Genomic DNA, 19,769 nt, shown 5'->3' with positions numbered 1-19,769 from the left:
ACACCATTAGAGCAGAGACAGACATTATCTGTGCTCTAGGTTGGTGCAGGATGTGAATCTTTGCGGAAAGGAGGCCAGGAATGCTTTCTACTAGCTGGGTCCTGCACACAGTGACGGTGGGAGGGGGCTGACTAATGGTGCCCCGGTGAGCTTTGATTACAGGTGAAGCCCACGAGGCTGTGGGAGTAACTGCTGAGCACTTCTCACCTTCTTCCCTTCGCCGTAGATCAGGGGAAACTTCAGGTCATCGTCCTCAATGGTTTTATACGCCCTGTGCAGAGGAGAGAGGACATTTTAATAGGTTTTTGGTTTATAGCAGGGTAGCATGCATGTGCCCTGGAGATACACTGCCTGTGTGCCCCCTGCAGTAAAGAAAAAGAATATGCTAGCAATGAAAACACACAGTGCGGGGAAAAAAAATCCACCCAGACATCACAAAGAGAGCTAGAAAGAGACTTCATATATTTCTCTCCTTTTTCCCAATTCTAACTGATCTTGTAAAAGTCGCCCTAGTGACAAACACAAACATCAAGAGACGTACGAGACAGTCATATTTTGGGTTTTGTGTGAGTGTCTGCAGTGGTGGAGTGTGTGTATGTGTATGTATGTAACTGAACATCTGCATGCTAAATAACTGACTGACGCAAGAGTATGTACATTCACATTCCCCAGTTCTCAGGGAAGTGAATAGTAATGAATAATTTACTATTTTTAGACTTGGACCAGACAGAGCTGTAGTACAAGACAAAAACAGTATCATATTTTGGATGAATATCCAAGGTCTTAAGATACACTTTTCACCCTTTCTCTTAAGAAACCTGCTTTATGGAAACCTTGCACTCCTGCTCATAGAGAAAATACTGTTTTTTTTTCTTTCCCTCACAAAGAGTTCGACTTCAGAGGCACAGCTGTGTCACTATACCAGAAAATGTACAAATTTGAGCCAATTTCCAGTGGAGCTGCCAGATGAAAGTTTTCCATTTACAACTCACACCAGGTGTAATGCATTAAAAAAATCTGGCTCAGTATACATGCAGAGGTCTTACTTTGGTTAAACAACATTTACAGACGCAGTTTAGTCTTTATCTTGGACATTATTTTAACCCTTTCATGCATGAATTATGAGTCAAGATATTTTTCCTGAGTGGTTTCATTCTTCTTTAGGCATGAAAGAAACCATGTGATTGAGTTTTTCTTTTTTTGTTTGTTTGTTTTTTTAAGGAGTTACAAAAATGTCCACTCAGCTGGACACCATGCATTTAATTTTTGAAGCAAAGAAACATGTATTTAAAACCTTATGTAAGAAAGTGATATGGAAAACTATACGATAATAACATTTTTAATGCTGCAAATCTGATGTTTTCTCACATTTCAACACGCCCTAATATTAATTGCACTGGTCAACAACAAATTTATTGTTTAAGTTTTTTGAGCTGATTTAGGATAATTTTGGTGTGCTGAATCCAAAAATCACATTAATTTTGCTCAATCAGGTCAACTTTCTGAACTATGCTACATATTGGCTTTTTAACATTTTTGCTTACATTTATGGGCATTTTCACATCATATGATACAAAATTCTTTCATATTTCTTGCAATAAACGATTTCTGAAGATTTTACTTTTGCCAGTTTATGATTAATGTTTTTTTAATATTACAGGTGAATGAAATGGCTTCGACTAGAAGATCTTGCAAAAATAAGCCTGACGTATTCTGCTACATCTGCGGTGAATACACCATTGTACCTAACAGGAATCAAGTCACAAGTTTCATAACGTGTGCTTACCAATCTTATTTTGGTATTAATTATTATATTTTGTGAGAAGATCAAATTTTTCAAAATCAAATTAGCAAAAAAAAAACCTGACCTGATTGAGAAAAACAGATGTCATTTTTGGATTTAGCGGTGCAAAATGGTCCTAATTCAGCTGAAAAAATCTAGACAAGTTGCAAAAAACATTTGTTTGTAACCCAGTGTTATTATTCACTTCATGGAAATAATATGCAAAAATAAGCGTTTTTGCTGAAAAAAAAAACATGTGTTCATCACAGTCTAATATCAATTAGCAATTGGTTTCTACTCAAACATGTTAGTGCAGATCAGGTTTATCAAGAACAGCAAAGTTACAGTAATGGGATGAATTGCAGTTTATGGGATGGTGCATAAGTGTCCACTGTGTTGGCTGATATGGAACTAAAACCACAAAACCCATGAATATACAAGAGAACAGAGAATAACTGTCCACTGTAGTGACCACTGTGCATGAAAGGGTTAAATGAAATGAGGGAGGAATGTTTGTAAATGCTTTGAGTTCAGCATACTTTTAAATTGACTCAACTACAGAACATAAATGCTATATTGTCTGAAAACTGCTTAAAACAAACATAAGTATCATTTTGCAAAAAGTCCCATCCTGCTTTAAACACCTTATCCAATGTATTTCAGTTGCTGTGAAGCAGATTAGCAGAGACCAGGATGGTTTTTACATTACTGCTGGTTCCACTCAGAGAGACCATATGTTTCCACCTTAGGCGAGCGCTATACTGCTGCACTCAGCACTTTTTTAACAGTGTGCAGAGCGAGAACTATCATTGCAAACTAAGCCCACAAATGCAAAAATACAGTCTACAGCCTGGGATACTTCTGAGCGGAGAACTGTAGCATGAAATAACAGTCCATAGAAGTGTTTCCTCACTTATGTTTGCAATGTTCATGGTGTGGAAAAATCTCTTAAACAGCAGTGTGACAGTGTAAAACTCAAACGGAGCATTAAGAGGCACTAATTAACCTAGAGGTCTTTCCCTGCCTGGTTAATAAAAATAAAAAAAAACAGAGAAAAACACTATTCCTGCTTCTGTAACACTTCAGACTTCCATTTGTGTATTTCACCTTCACAAAGTGTCAGTGTCTGGAAAAAAACAAAAAGACATAGAGACACATATTCTGTCATTATTTCAAAGATGCCTTGGATGAAATCCCCAAAGCATGCTAGTGGGGACAGTTCCTCTCTTGAGACGTGTGTTTACAGCGAATGCAGCCTGTCTGACTTGAGATAACGAGTGTGTGACAGAGTGAGAGAGATACACATTAATCCTGTTATGATACCTGCTCCCACTCCGGGACACATAGTCCTAAGTGACGTGGGTTGCTTAAGGGCTGTACTGTTTGACCACAACACTGAGTGCTTTCACATTCTAGGGCTGTTCAGTGGCCTGGTACGTTGCAATGTGGGACCAAAGGGACTGACTGACTGAGCGAGAGTGGGGGAGGGGAAAGGAGAGGAGAGGAGAGTAGGGATGCAGGGAAGAAGGAGGGAAGGAAGGAGGGTTGTATCATTCTCTCTGCAGGTGAGGAGAGGCGGGTAGGAAAAGACTGATGTCATCTCTGGAGCAGCAGGCGAGGCGGGTGCAGTGCAAAGAGGTGTGACGGAGAAACATTAGCAATGTGCACTCATCAAATCTGCACACATGCTCTTATAGCGGTTAGCCGATTTTCAACCTGGTCAATTATCCATTCCGATATTCAACAGTTTTACAATTATCGGTAGTGATGAACTGGTATATCGGCTGCTGTTATGACCCTGGGTTATAATTTGTCTATTTATATGTATATGTATATATGTTTTCTGTTTAGTGTGTGTGTCCTCCCCCGTCCTGCAGGTGTGCTGTGCCCCTTTTGTGTCTGTTTGTTGCAGGAACCGGATTGGTGGAAGGTGATTGCCTGGCTCCTTTAAAAATGGCCCTGGAGCTTCCGTCCCCGCTGTCTCTTGCCTCCTGCCAGCTTCTAACCCTGTGTTCCTGCGTGTGTGACCGTCAGTCTTCGTGTGCTCCTGTGATAATTCGAATGTATATAGCTGTAAAAAGTTTTTTGTAAATCGAACCTTTTTCTCTTTTGTTTTCCCGTTTTCTCCTGTTTTTGGTTAGGAAGTTTAGTTAAGTTTTCTGTATTTTATTTCGTGCATTTATTTTTGATTAGGTAAGTTAGTTTGAACCAGAACATAATTTTGTTTGTTGTTTTAGCTGCTCCTTCCCCTAACCCTTCCTTAGTTGATATAAAAATAAACATTGTGAATTTTAGTTTTGACTGACGTGTGTGCTTGGGAGCTGGGAGGGGACAAAAGTGAGCATATTATGTTCACCCTGGTAAACCCCTAGGCCGGGGCGTAACACTGCACTTTGGTATCGACCATATTGACCAATATCAATAGTATCTGCATGAGACTGATGTATCTATCATGCTAAATTAAAGCTTTTTTCAGAAATCTGCAGACTATGTTCAAAGATAACACTGGTCTACAAGGAAAATGCTTCCAGAATAAAAGTAATGAAATTTTACCACATGAGAGTCACCGATAAAGAAAAATCAAGTCAAAAATGCTGGTTGGCTAAACTCTCCAAGATACAGCCTTGGGTCAAAATGTGAAACTCAAGAATTAACGAGAGAATGGGTTTGACTCAAAAGGAATATTTGTCTCAGAGCTACAAGATCTACTTCAAAACATTGTCTGCACATTAGAATACATTCACTTTACAGGTTCTATTTAGTGGAAGATTTATAAAACTATTATATACAGGGTGGGGAAGCAAAATTTACAGTGAACATTTAGTTGTTTTCTCTCAGCAGGCACTACGTCAATTGTTTTGAAACCAAACATATATTGATGTCATAATCATACCGAAAACTATTATCCATACCTTTTCAGAAACTTTTGCCCATATGAGTAATCAGGAAAGCAAACGTCAAAGAGTGTGTGATTTGCTGAATGCACTCGTCACACCAAAGGAGATTTCAAAAATAGTTGGAGTGTCCATAAAGACTGTTTATAATGGAAAGAAGAGAATGACTATGAGCAAAACTATTACGAGAAAGTCTGGAAGATACTATTAAAGAAGAATGGGAGAAGTTGTCACCCCAATATTTGAGGAACACTTGTGCAAGTTTCAGGAAGCGTGTGAAGGCAGTTATTGAGAAAGAAGGAGGACACATAGAATAAAAACATTTTCTATTATGTAAATTTTCTTGTGGCAAATAAATTCTCATGACTTTCAATAAACTAACTGGTCATACACTGTCTTTCAATCCCTGCCTCAAAATATAGTAAATTTTGCTTCCCCACCCTGTAAATGTACATAAACCAACATATATGTGTAATAACACTTAATCATATACCTTGAAAACATTAGCAAACCGGCACTTTTGTCATTTATTTTCCAATTAATCTTATTAAAACACGTAACATTTAGCACATTTAATGTCTGAAGCAAATCATTTCGAAAAAAATTGTAGACCAGTGTAATGTGATGAACAGCTATTAAAACAGGTATAAACAGAAACTATTTGTCTGCAATGAATTTGTTTTTGTTAAGCCAAGGATAAACTAGAAGAGCAGAGTGCACACCTCTGCCAAGGCAGATCAGTCCATCCTAGCCCCCCCCCCCCCCCCCCCCCCCCAATCACCACCAAAATTTTATCATTTGTTCCTTGTGCAAATATCAACATTTCCTGAAAATTTCATCAAAATCCATCCATTACTTTTTGAGTTATCTTGCTAACAGCCAAACAAACACCGAAGAAAACATAACCACCTTGGCGGAGGTAATAACAAAAACAGAGTAAAGAAACAGAAAGTCAGTATCAGTATCAACATCAGTTATCAGCCAAAAACACATTGGAATACAAATAAAATGTGTTTGCCTAAGGTTTTGGGGAAAAAAAAAAAAGCTTGCACAGGGCAGATGTGACATAACTGATAATGACAATAGAAGTTAAAGAACAGGACGCGATCAGATGATATTGCTTAAACAGTACCGGTTCAGTCTAAAATGTTGGAAATAGTGATGAAAGTATAACATGTCAGGTGATTAAATTCCACTGAATGGAAGTGAATGTTGCCCAAATACTTGCAATAAGATGATTATGACATACCTAGTGGAACTTTTTTTTTTTAGCATTTATCTACTTAACAACTAATTTTGTAGACTTCTCTGTTAGTAGTTAACTAGATTTAGTGTCAACAAAACAATAACATGCTGTGCTGAAAGTAGGTAAGTAAGATATTATTCGATTTTCCAATCTTCTTACATAAACGTGGACCATGCGATCGGCCCCAATAAGTGAATCTATATCCTTTCTATCTCCCCCTGGTGGCTGGCTGCAGGACAAGACATAATGTTACTGTTTTTATATGTGACGATGGGGTAAAATGTATTGAATGTGTGAATACTTAGTTTGGATAAAGGTGATTTTGAACTCAGATTAGATAGATTTCATGAGACTGATTTTTACCTCCGCCAAGGAGGTTATGTTTTCATCAGGGTTTGTCTGTCTGTCTGTGTTTGTCTGTTAGCAAGATAACGCAAACAGATTTTCATGAAATTTTCAAGAAATGTTGATACTGGCACAAGAGGTCTGCACTCTCCAAGTGCTTCAACAGTTTAAAACAATAGTTTAAACTAGAAAAGTATTAGTTATTAGACAGCTTCAATGACAATGAGACAGACAGGCAGACATGATATTTTCATATCTTTACCGCACAGAATTTTAGCTTAATTTTTAAAAATCAGAAAGATGTGGTTTTGCAGCATCAATCTTTACTCAGTATACAGTCTGTAGTCGTGGGCAAAAGTTTAGACATTTGACAGTGACTCAAACCGACTCCTTGTATAAATGTGATTTATTTGCCTACAAAAGTGTTTGAAATAAGCTTAAAATTCCCTACATTATGGTTAGAATCTTCAATGTACCTCAGATACACATGGAATAAAAAAAAAAAAAAAAAAAAAAAAGAAGCACCAAGACTTGCAAAAACAAAATGTGTCACTACTAGGGATGTAACGATATGAAAATTTCATATCACGGTTATTGTGACCAAAATTATCATGGTTATCATTATTATCACGGTATTGTTGAAATTGTGCTCAAAATGATCAAAAAGTACTTATACACACTGAAATAATCTAACCAAGTTGTGTTTAAAAAAATACGTAAATAAAATAAAATAATTGGCACAATGTACCTTCTGTTGGCAGAAACATTCAAATATTAACCCTTAGTGGTCTGAGCCTATTTTGGCCATTTTTCAGTACTTTTGATTTTGCCTTTATATACTATATAAACAAATGTTTACTATACCCATGTTTGGGATCTTTTTTTCAGCACAACTTCATCTACAGGGTGTCCCATAAGTCTCCATACATAGGAAAAATAAACGTTTCTTGACATAAACCATTTTTATTTGTATAATATGCTCTATATGACTGCCATTTTGTCAGGAACACATTTCAATGCGTGTCTGCTGAAGAACTATAAAGAAGAAATATAAAGAAATACATGTTAGAACCATATATGTATGGAATGTATTATGTCTCCTATGTATGGAGACTTATGGGACACCCTGTATATCATCTGCCTATTATTTTTTCACTTTAACCTACTATAAAAACATAAAAGGACAAAAAACACACAAAAAAAATATAAAATCTGATTTGAAAAATGTATATAATTTATTGCATAAATAACACAAAGATGCTTAACGAACCTTTTCAAAGACTTTAAAAGTGAATATTGGTTCCAAATATTAGGTAATATAAAATTAAAATCGTAATAAATTAAAACTATACTCAAATATTTGACATAAAAGCAGATCTTTACACAGGTGTTTTCTCCGGAAAAGTGCAGTAATCAAACATGGTTATCATGATAATTAGAATTTAAACGATAATACTAACCATCTGCAATTTTACCGTGGTTTATCGTTATACCGGTAATCGTTACATCCCTAGTCACTACCAAAACTTTTGGCAAAGACTGTATGTTCTGATTACATAGAAAGTATATGGTAGTTTAGCTAAAACTATAATAAGAATATTGTAATCCAATGATATAATAGAGGAGTTACATCCTATCCCCTTTTATCATCCTACATATTGTATTATATTGCTGTTTCTATGCAGATGAATGGAGATGATTAGCAAAACCCTTGCTGAAGTAATTGCTCAAAGGTGATTAAGTGATAATAGTGACACATTAAGCTTCTTTATTTGTCAGTATATGGATCACACACCAAAATTGACCTTCTGCAACTAACCCATCTCTGGAACATGCAGGAACACACCACACACTGCAGACTAGGAGCAATGGGGGGATAAGTGCCTTGCTCAAGGGCATATCAGCCAACAACTTTCTGCCAGTCCAGGGAATGGAACCAGCGACCCTTCAGTCACAAGCCGACTCTTCAACCTTCTACTGCCCCAGATCTAGCCGGATTTATTGTAAAATCCAAAACTGAGATACTCCATTTTAAGTGCAAATCTCGGTTTCAAATGCTATTTATTGTTGACTTAATTAGTAATAACTGGTATTAGCCCTGAAATAAATGACCATTCAACTACTACGTTATGCATCCCTGCACAAAGATGCACTTTGAACAACACAACGACATCCACGCCCCAGTGGACAGACTTTGAGGTGACATTGGACGGGGCTGTGTCAGCACTGGATGACTCAGACAAACTAGCAGAATTGATAGTCAAATAAACTTTTTGGCTAACCTTGATGGGCTTTTCATAGATTGAGTGGTGCTTTCAGGCGCAAGGCGAGGCCAGTATTTATGGCAACGATCCAGCGCAGACAACAGCGTCAGTCACACACAAAGACATCGCAGCATAAGAAAATAAGACAAAAGAGCTGGACAGGAGAGGGAGTGAAAATGTATGACAGTGATGAAGGTGCGTGGTATTCTCCCTCCTTTCTTCCTCATCATGTATAGGATCAAGGGGGAGAACAGAAGAACAGACACCCCTGTGGGCGTGGGCACAAAAAGATGCCAGGTTGTGTGCAGTTTATTGTCATTTATCACTGCTGTCACCATGTGATCTGGACACAATCTTTTATTTCTCTTCATCTTTTTTTTTTTTTCTTTCCAGCCTCCTCTCTCATTGCAGCTTACCTCAATCTACTTCCATTTCTTTTATGTGTTTTTTTTCCCCTCTCTGATCTATCCAGCCTCCCACCCTCTCCCCCACCTTCTCTCTGCCCGGTTGGCTGTGCCGCCGGGGTGTTTGGATCATGTCTAACATCGCCGACTGCTCAACATCCATCACTTCAGGATGTCTTTATATAAAACCGCCTACTGACCTGGACAGTGACCACCATTATGGTTTGAGATGCCAAAGCGAGCTCGTCCAACTGGCTTGAGGGAGGAAAGGTAAAGAAAGCAGGGCAGGAAGACAGAGTGGTGGGCTACAGGCCTGTTTGCCTTCATTAGAGCGTGGCCTTGATCATGGATGCCTTTGAGGGAACTGGATGCCGGTGCACACCCACACATAAGCAGCGTGTGGGCACAGAGGCTGCACATACAGACAAGACAGCGCGTACATGCAAAGAAAGGAGGCTGTATTAAAAATGACAGCGTGTACCTATAGAGCGTCTAAGCTGCACCTATACAGACTGACACAGTTAAGTCATATCCATACACATCAGAGCAATCAGCCACAGTGGCTGACAGGGTACTAATTTAAGACTCAGACTTAGTCTGGGTGAAACGAGCAGAACTGGGTTATGGGTAGAACCTGATTAAAAATACATCACAGGCTGTCTGCGCTGCTGAGACAGTAAGCAGGCACGCTGAGAGTTCTGAGCCCAATAAGGAACACAGCCGCTGAATGACCTACATCTGCTGAACTGAATGACGCCGCAAAGCACAACTGCACAGAGGTGGTGTCAGAAATCCTACAGTTCATCTCCTCTTAGTCACCTGCTTTGTCCTCAGCTTGATCTCTTTTTACGTCTCTGTTCCCTTTTTTTCTCTTCTTTTGAATTTCATGCCCCATATTAGCACATGTTTACGTCACATGTACTGTAATAGCATAGTGTGGATATTGTAAAGGTATATATTATACGTTATGGAAGTAGAGAAATGTACCTGAATACTCCTTTTTGGATTTCTCTTCACTTTGTGTGAAAAGACTGAATAGGAGTCATCTGTGTTATCACCTTTTACTTGCTTTTATGTGTGTTTATTTTCAGTTTTATTCTCTTTAATAGTGTATTCTTAGTAATTACCATATTATTTTATATTTAATAGTTTTATCTCACTGTTTTGCATCTTTTAATGGTCTGCTTTTCGTTTTAATAATTATTTCATAAAGTTTTATTCTTGATTCACTGTAATGGTTGGTTACTGGCTTTGTTTTGGCTACAACTTGCACCGTACACTTGGTGCAGCACATTATGTGTCCCCACCCGGTATTAAAAGTGTTGTATAGATGAAGTTTGGCTTATTTGTTCAACTACATGTAGTCTTTCCTTTCATTCACTTTTTATCTCTTTAATGCTTTTGTCTCTTCTGTTCTCCTTGTTTCCCAATTTTTATGCATTCCACTTAATCTCCATTTACTACCTCCGCCAAGGAGGTTATGTTTTTGTCAGTGTTGATTTGTTTGTCGGTCTGTCTGTGTGCAAAATGACTCAAAAAGTTATGGACGGATTTGGATGAAAATTTCAGGAAATGTTGATACTGGCACAAGGAACAAATGATTAAATTTTGGTGGTGATCGGGGTGGGGGGGGGGGTACTGATCTGCCTTGGCAGAGGTCTGTGTTCTCAAAGTGCTTTTCTAGTTCTTTTTATTCTACTTAAAAATAAATCCCAAATAATGTTACATCCATGCACTTCATCTTCAACTCTTCAAACACTTGGAAAAAAAAAATGTATTGGTCACTTCCAGCCTACTTGATGCTTAATATTCCAAATTTTTTTTTACAATGATGCACTTGACGGTCTTTTATTAGCTACGCGAAGGAGGTTATGTGTTTGCCGGTGTTGGTTTGTTTGTCTGTCTGTCCGTGTGCAAGATAAGTCAAAAAGTTATGGATGGATTTGGATGAAAATTTCAGGAAATGTTGATACTGGCACAAGAAACAAATGATTAAATTTGGTGGTGATCGAGGGGTGGGGGGGTGGGGTGGGGGGTTCTCCGAGTGCTTTTCTAGTTACATCATTGATCTATTATTGCCTATATTTCTTTGTGAAACCAGTTCATTTTACAAAAACCCTAAAAACAGATAATGTGATGAATTAATCTTCATTGAGGTCAGCAGATTTCTTTTAATTTCCCTTTTAAAAGTCACCAAAGGATCTGATGTGCAGGAAGTTCGATGGTGTAAAAAAACTGAGCAGTGGTTTTATCAAATGTGTTTAGTATTAAATAAATTAGCAGGAAGGCAGTGGAGAAACTAACTAAACACACACATTCAGAGATCTATAACAGTGATAACATCACAGTCAGCATTCTGTGTGTTATCCATGCACTGTATTTTCCATTAAGAGATTAATCTGTGGATCAGTCCATTAAATCATCAGTCACTCTATTAACTACCCACCATCCTGACATGGTGAAGTCACGGTACAGCATCCTCTTCCCCACCTCCTTCCTCTGAACTCTCCTCGGGAATTCCAGATGTGTAAACTCGTTCCCTAATAAGTGGGGCTGCATGTAGGCCTTTGATATGAAAAAGAGAAAAAAAAAAGCAGAAAAAAGAAGACTGATATAGCCAGGGGATAGGAAAAACAATTCCATAGTCTATTAAGTTGGCAAAGACAGCAGGCAGTGTACGAGGGACAGAGCTAAGCATAGGTGGTGTCTCAACAGGAGGGGGGGTCAGCTCTGTTAATATCTGACAGCTGTGCTCGCTACAGAAGAGTTGAGAACATGGTTGTCTTACTAGGAACTGCAGCCGCTGTCTCTCTGACTCTGGCGTGAACTCTGTTGACACGGGGATGACTTCCCCCGCCCGGATAATGATAGCTCTGAGGAACGAGAGCAGAGACAAAACAGACGTGTTTATTTAAGTTGCGACACTCTTCCTCCATCGTCTTACAGGGCACAAAGCAGTGAGCGACAGACTAAGAGGTCTAAATACTGTGAGTGTTTCTTTTTTTTTTTTCAATTCTCTTTTTATTAGTATTTTCCGTGGTTCACATATTTATTCACATAGCAACTCACCATTCCCATCTATTCATTTGAAAATTACAATTGAATCTCACAGCGATACGTCCGTGACTCCTCAGACAATACAAATAAAGATGATTGGTCCTCCTTCACCAGGGGTCTCAAACTCATTTTCTTTCAGGGGTCAGATTCAGACCAGTAAAATAATAACCTATAAATAATGACAACTCCAAATTTTTGTCTGTGTTTTAGTGTAAAAAAACCCAAACGTTAAATTATGAAAATACTTACTATTATAAACTATCCAAACCAAAAAGTTGTGAATAACCTGAAAAAACTGAAATTTCTTAAGAAAACCTAAATACAATTTTAACGATATTATGCCTCAACTTATCATTTCTCCATGTGCATTATGGATCAGATCTACGACACTACACACTGAGGAACAGGAAGAAAATTGTAAAATTGTGCTTAATTTTCTTTAGACATTTCAGGTTGTTCATATTTGTTCAGGTTATTCACATTTTATTGTTACAGGATAGTTTGTAAATGTAAATATTGTCATAATTTAATGTTATTTTTTGCACTAAAACAAAGACAGAAATTTGAAGTTGTTAATTCAAGATGTTTTGCTTAATTCAAGATTTTTTGCTAAATTTAAGATTTTTTTTGCTTAATTCAAGATTTTTTGCTTAATTCAGAATTTTTTGCTAAATTTTAAGATTTTTTTTGCTTAATTCAAGATTGTTTTTTTTTTTGGCTTAATTCAAGATTTTTTTTACTTAACTGAAGATTTTTTTTTTGCTTAATTCAACATTTTTTCCTGAATTCAAGCTACTTTTTTTTTTCTTTTTTGCTTAATTCAAGACGGCAGAATTTTTGCACTTTGCAAAAACATCCCACGGGCGAGACTGGAACCTTTGGCGGGCCGCATTTGGCCCCCGGGCCGCATGTTTGAGAACCCTGTCCTTCAGCGATACCAAAGATGTAATTTTTATAATACACAATTAAGAACTAAATTCCCTAGAACAGGAATGCTGGGGTGCACATTTGTGATTAAAAAAAAAATTAATGATTAAAAAAAACATTGATACAAAAGGGTTTAAAGGAAAAAAGGGGTTAAATGGACATAAAACACAGTTTTAGATAAATTATGGATGAACTGGTGTGACATACCTAATCCATCTTTCCCATCCTTTCAAAAAACAAACCTTGTTGTAATCTTATTGGAAAAGTAATTCTTTCCATCTTAAAAATGTCATAAATGATGTCAATCCACTCTTCCACCGTTGGTTTTTCTAGTTTTAACCACTTCCTTTTTATGGCTTTCCTACAAGCACCCCTTAAAATCTGAAATAAATATTTGTCATAAAAGGAGACATTTTCTGATGGTAGAACTCCTATATATACTGTGTGTGTTTCGTTGCGTCTTTGTGTGTTTTTACGTCTCACCTGCTGTCGCCGGCGTTCCCAACATAGAGCTTCCCGAGTAAATAGATGACCACCAGAGCTGTGCATCCACCCGAGATGTTGTAGACCGCCTTCTCCTTTTCTATCTGCACATCCTAAAAACACACGCACAACATAATCAGAACAATCCTCTGCACATTATCTTGTTTCTAATCTACTTAGCCTTCAAAAACTTTTCCTATCACACAGCATAGAATTCAAGCAAAGACCTGATTCTGGGTAAAGAATTACTCTGATACTTAAAACCCAGCATGATGCTATTATTAATTATAGCACCATAATGAATTCATTTATCAACAGCGCCATGAGTCAAGGAGCAATAAAACGGAATGGAAACCAAAAGGATGGAAGGAAAGTTTGGAAGGACTGCTGGTTATTACACCAGTTAATTAGCACAGATTAATTTGGTGCTAATTAAACCAAAAAAATGATTTGAAAAAATCTGAGCTATCAGTTCATTAATTAGATGAATAATTAACCTGTCACTGAATTAATCAAAATGCTAACATAAATATGAACCAAGCTGCTCACATTTGATTTTTAACCCCTTTATGGTCTCCCCGCTATTGTTGGACGCCCGTTAATGATTCCTTCGGGACCTTTAATGGCCAAAAAGAAACACTGAGTTATTCAGGAAAATGGATGAGCCCTGTGGCATTCCGTCATCACCATCAGCAGATTGAGGTAGATTAAAAAAAAAAACACGCTGGCAAATACATTTACTGCTTTTCCATCCTTACCATGTTTTCCCACGAGGCATGTTTATCTTATCTAAATTATATCGCCTTGTGCCCGGCTGTCGACGGCCTCCATCTGATTGGAACTAAATGTGTGTATGTATATATTGTGCGCATAAACATGAGTTTCTGCACAAGTTCATGCATGTGTGTATGTGATTTGTGATTACTTTGTGCAAGATTCCATACGAGATACAAAAGGTTTTCCTATCCCTATACTCCATCTTTCTAATAAAAAAAATAAACACACGCACACACACGTTTATGCTATTACACTGTGAAGACTCTGATTGGTAAAATGCATGTCCAAGCACTTTACTCTAACCCTAAATTCAGGTTTTAACCCTCAAACAGTCTTTTGAGGGTCTGTCCAAGGGTGACCATTAGTGAGCTGAATGTGCTCATTAGTAGATGTCCTCACTTCAGTTATTAAAAATTCAGACTGATTGTCAAAAACATCGGCATTCTAGTGAACACACACACACATCACTGTTAGTGCTGAAGCAACACACTTCTCCAGAGTGAGAGGGCATGAGTAGAGGCCACTGGTGTGTGTGTCTGTGGATAGATATGTGTGTGTTGAGGTGTGATGGGGAGAGTGAACAAATGTGTCCTTCACCCTGAATGAATTATGAATCCAACGTGAGCCATACATATTTATCCTTTCTGCATCCAATACCTCTTGCTGCAGGCAAGTCTTTAATAATGAAAATGTCTGCATAAACATCTACACCTCTCGCCTCTTCACTTCCACCAGGAAGCATAACTAAGCTACAGAACCAGCAGAGACGGACAGAAAGATAGACTCACTATATGTTGTCTGCACAAATACTCTGTTCTATTAAACTACAGCTACTATTACTAGTAGTAGAGCAGGGTAGAGTACTTGGTTTAACCCTATAACGCCAAACGTATCATATTTGATATATAAGTTTTGAAGCCTTCTACAAGATCAGTGCGATTTTTTTTTCTTGTAAAACCTGATGTATACAATTGGATACATGCAATACATGGATAATCCACCAGGGGGGAGGAATTTGTTCACCAGAGGCCTTTCTGGTGACACTCCAAGACTGTCATTAATGAGGAAGGAGGCAGAACTTTGCCAGTTTTGAAAAAGAATTACCAATTTGTTAGACATGTTTGCTTTATATTATGTTTTTGTTTGTTAAAAAATAACAACATATGAGCATTGAGACCCGATGTATCAAATATGATACAAAATTGAAACTCATACATGGAAATTACTATTTGAAAACACTTTTTTTTTGGTTGAACGATGTCAGAACGACCAATAAAGGCTCCATTTTCAAAGAACTGGAATTTTGTGTCAATGATTTAATGGTTCAGGTTTTACAGGGTTAACTAAATTCTATAATTCTTTAGTTATTTATTAATTAAAGGAAGACACAATTTGTGAGGTTGGAATAACAAATCTCAAACTGTCTAGTGAAAGTCTCTCATTTTCAGTAATGAGTTAAAAATAAAGTAATCAGTAAAGAATTGTTAAAAAATTATAATTCCAGCTACAACACGGCAGTAAATGAGTAAAGTGCTGCACACAATACACACTCAGCAATCTCCTACATTAACTGTCATTATAATGAGGTAAAACGTTTATCTGGACAGAGCTTCCACGAAATACTAACCCAAACATGTTGCGATATTTCTCCAAATGTCTCACCCTGAACTGTGCGAAGTGGAGGACAGAAATAGAATAGAATCAGAATAGATGAAAAGCTCTGATGACGGACATCAAGACAGGTAATTACCTCGATTACTCATTCTAGTTAAACAAATTAATGGCATATCAGATGTTTCTAGAGCAAGAAAACCCTTTGGGCAAAATTGGTCAGTACTCTTTTTAAGACAAAGCATCAGTACTCTCCTGTCAGCCGTTGATATAGTAAAGGGGTAGCAACCTTTACAAATTTTAGTACCATTTCTTACATAAAAGAGGAAAGAAAATCTATCTTGAAGCACAAAAAAAACCCCAAAAAACAAATCCAATCTATTTTAGATTCACACCCCTCAACTGGATGAATAAGAGAAAAAAAAAGATATCAGAAAGTACCTGTCTTTCAGCATAACATAGCTTTATATGCACACCATAACATTCTCACACATCATATTGTCAATATAGTATCAAACCATTAAAATTATGTATTAAAAAACACTACAATGGCATTAAAAATCAATACATTCATCTTTGATTCTGTAATCTGATTATGTTAGTTCACTATTATTAAAACCCATTATTTAAAACCCATTTTTTCTCCTTGGCTTTTGAAACCATGTGAGATGTTTGAAGGTACTATCTTTATTCTATTGTTATTATTTGGTAGTGGTTTATTGTTCTTATTTATCTATTTTATTTCTTATTTATTTATTTTGTTGTTTTTAAATTGTATGGCTTTTTAATCTGTCTTGTATTTTACTTGGTTTTATTTATTCTTCTATATAGCACTTTTTTCTTTTTTGTACAGTTTCTATGTCTTTAAATCTATTCTGTATTTTATTCTTCTATTTTGGTTTTCATTATTCTTCTGTACAGCACTTTGGTCCACTGCAGTTGTTTTAAAGTGCTTTACAAATAAAGTTGGATTGGATTGGATTATTTGTTCCAATGATGCACGCTTTGTCATCACATGAACCCATTCCTCACATCCAAGTCTAACTTTGGTTTCTAGTAATGAAGGATCTATGTTGATATAAAACCCGTTAGGTCTACAGCAAATGCATAATTGGAAATTATGATCTCCCAATTCACACAACTGACTAGATTTAGGTACAGGTACATGCTGCATGAGTAAAACACCCTTCCAGGCAGTTTTAAATTACCTATATTATATTCATATGTTTTTGGGTTTTTTTAACCCACAGTGGACACATATTACAGATTAGCTAGAGGCACTAAATACAGTCCATCTGGTACTTATTCATAGTGTATGTTGCAGTTCCAGAGCTAATGTTTTGTCCATGTCAAATAAATAAACGGAAATCTGAATAATTGTCATTCATTTCTGTATTTCTTTCTGACAAATCCACATGGAGCCACTGGAGAGAGGCTAAAGAGCCACATGTAGGTCAGGATCCATGGGTTTCAGACCCCGGCCATTGTCCTATAACCCACAGAGTATCAACAAGTCCAGTGTGTACCCGACCCCTCCCAGATAGCAAAATCATTTTCTGGCCCAAAACTGGCATGCCATTTTGGCAAAGTTCTGGGCGGATGTATGGGCCCTAAATGGCCCAAAATTGGCAAGGCAAAATCAAACCAAAAGGAAGCCAAAATTCACCCAAAAGTAATTGCGGACTTCCAAAATATAGCCATAATTTTCCCAGAAAGGCCCCAAATCCCCATAATCCAGCCAAAAAGTAGCCAAAACTGACCCAAAGAGAGGCCAAAATTCACCCAAAATTTGTGTTGATCATGCTTTTAAAATGAAGTGGGGTTTTCTTCTGGGTAGAAATTCCCACTCTTTGCGAAGTGTTTTGGCTTTACAGAAATATGCCAAAACACAACCAAAACACATCCATATATGGAAAAAGATGTTGCTGCTCTTTAGTCAATCTTCTGGCTTGCCATAAACATGCCATACCATCCCTATACTTGATCCCGCTCTTTGCCCAGTCTTTTGGTTAACCAGACATATGCCATAATTCAGCCATATATTGCTGGTGCCTCCATATCTATTATGGATAATCTTAACCCTCCGGTATCCGGGTGCGCCTTTTAGGCACACTTTGCATTTCCTGTTAAAAAACTTCATATTATTTTTCACAATTTAAATAAGGTTAGAATTCAAAAGTTGTTCATTTTTGCATGATCTTTAAAATTCTGGCCACCAACTAAAATGTGCACATTGTAAACAAAAGAAAATTACAAGACTAGCATCTGTCTCCCAAGCGTGCCTAAAACACACTATTTCTTCCATTTGATCTGTATGATTAGGGCTGACCTTGATTTACAAAAATAAAATCAAATTGGAGCAGAAAATAAATCAATATATAATATTTAATAGTTTGATTTATAGGTGTGCCTTTTTGGCACACTTGGTGACAGATGCTAGTATTTTTGAACATTTGACCTAGTGCCAAAAATAAAAATGCAAATTAACCAATGTTGCTGTTAATCATTGACATATGCCAGGCTGCAAAAATCAAATAATATGTGATCCACTTTTTATGTAGTATATTGAAATTTTTTGTTTTTGTTTTTTGCATCCAAAAAAATGGTTTGTTTACATTACAAACATGGCATTTAAAGGGTTAAAAAATGTGACAATTATTGAGTATTTGGTATATTTATGTATGGCTCAAGTTGATGAAATAGATTAAAGTGTAAAAGAATTAAAAACAAACTGTATGAATTTTTTTTTTGACATTATTCCACAAATGTGCCAAAAAGGCACACTTGGTGCTTAGTAAGGGCCTTGCTGGACGAGATACCGGAGTGTTAATCATACCATAGTTGAGCCTAAAGGTTTTCATAATGCCAAAAGAAAGCCAAAAATGCCAAATGTATGCCATAATACTGCCAAAATATTTGCTCTCTGGGCTGGCCCAGGCAGCAGCAGCCACATATGGAAATGCACAGCTTTAGACAAAAAATTCATACCATACAACGTGCAACAAAATGTGTACATTCTATTAATCGACATAAGCTTCCTGAAGGCAGCCTATTAATCTTTAAACATTTTGGGAAATATGCTTACTCTCTTTTTTTCTATGAGTGTGATAAAATACCACTCTGTGCATGAAGTTCAGAGGCAAAACTAGGTGATAAGTAGCTTAGCTTAGCATAAAGACTGGAAGGTGAAGAAACAGCTAATGCAGCTCTCTGCAAAGTTGAAAAGTACATCACTACGATACACTTGGTTTTTACACAGAACTGCATTTTTGTGTTGTTTACACAAACATAAATGTAAGAAAAAGTGGACAGAAAGCTGAGAGGATGCTGGGAAATATAGTTTTTATGCTAGGCTAGGCTATTATAGAAGTGAACCATTAGCATGTGCATTTAAAAGAAAAAATGACAAACAAGTAAACAAGGGGAAAAGAGTCATCAGTGTTGAAACTAAAATAGCTTAAACTCATCAGACATGGACACAGTTAGACTGAATTCAGGTCAGGCTACAGATAAATGCTTCACACTGAGGATTTGAGGGTCGTATGAGGCCAGTGAACCCACAAATCAACCACGTCCATAGAATCCAGTGATTTGTGGTAAAGGATAATTAATGGTGGAGGCTGATCTGTTAAAATACAGAGCAGAGACTCAGAAACAGAGACTCCGACTGATACTAAACCTTACTAAGATTCCACAGTGCTTCCCATTTTCTGAAAGAATGAGGTTCATTAAAGATAAGGCAGGGGCTTTCAGGGGTGACATTCTGCCAAATTCAACTTGTGGATAGGTTCCCAGTGGAAGTGCATGTTATATGTCTGTGTTTTACGACTGCATGTGATCAAATGTTTCCTGACATGTAAAATAAATGATGCTGTCCAGGAAAATTACTGAACTACATTGAAAGAACATGATACAACAGATTAGAGACAATTTTACTATTACTTGAAGAGATGGCAGAACAAATAAAAAATTCATATT

The 19,769-nt window shown here is 37.0% G+C and overlaps 1 protein-coding gene across 4 annotated transcripts in view; it reads right to left on the bottom strand.

Annotated features, from left to right (window-relative positions):
- Positions 1-19,769, bottom strand: part of ppm1h (protein phosphatase, Mg2+/Mn2+ dependent, 1H) — a 96,870-nt gene that overhangs the window by 25,784 nt on the left and 51,317 nt on the right. For all 4 annotated transcript variants that reach the window (XM_030136401.1, XM_030136400.1, XM_030136403.1 and 1 more), the window contains 4 exons: positions 13,404-13,516; positions 11,725-11,809; positions 11,383-11,501; positions 208-271 (listed from right to left, as the gene is read on the bottom strand). In XM_030136401.1, the coding sequence (XP_029992261.1) occupies positions 208-271; positions 11,383-11,501; positions 11,725-11,809; positions 13,404-13,516 (381 nt within the window). The remainder of the gene's footprint in view (positions 1-207; positions 272-11,382; positions 11,502-11,724; positions 11,810-13,403; positions 13,517-19,769) is intronic.

Source organism: Sphaeramia orbicularis, chromosome 6, assembly GCF_902148855.1.
Source record: "Sphaeramia orbicularis chromosome 6, fSphaOr1.1, whole genome shotgun sequence".
In the NCBI taxonomy this organism is placed as follows: Eukaryota; Metazoa; Chordata; class Actinopteri; order Kurtiformes; family Apogonidae; genus Sphaeramia; species Sphaeramia orbicularis.
The sequence above is the reverse complement of the archived record's forward strand: the minus strand, read 5'-3'. Positions and strand labels throughout refer to the sequence as shown.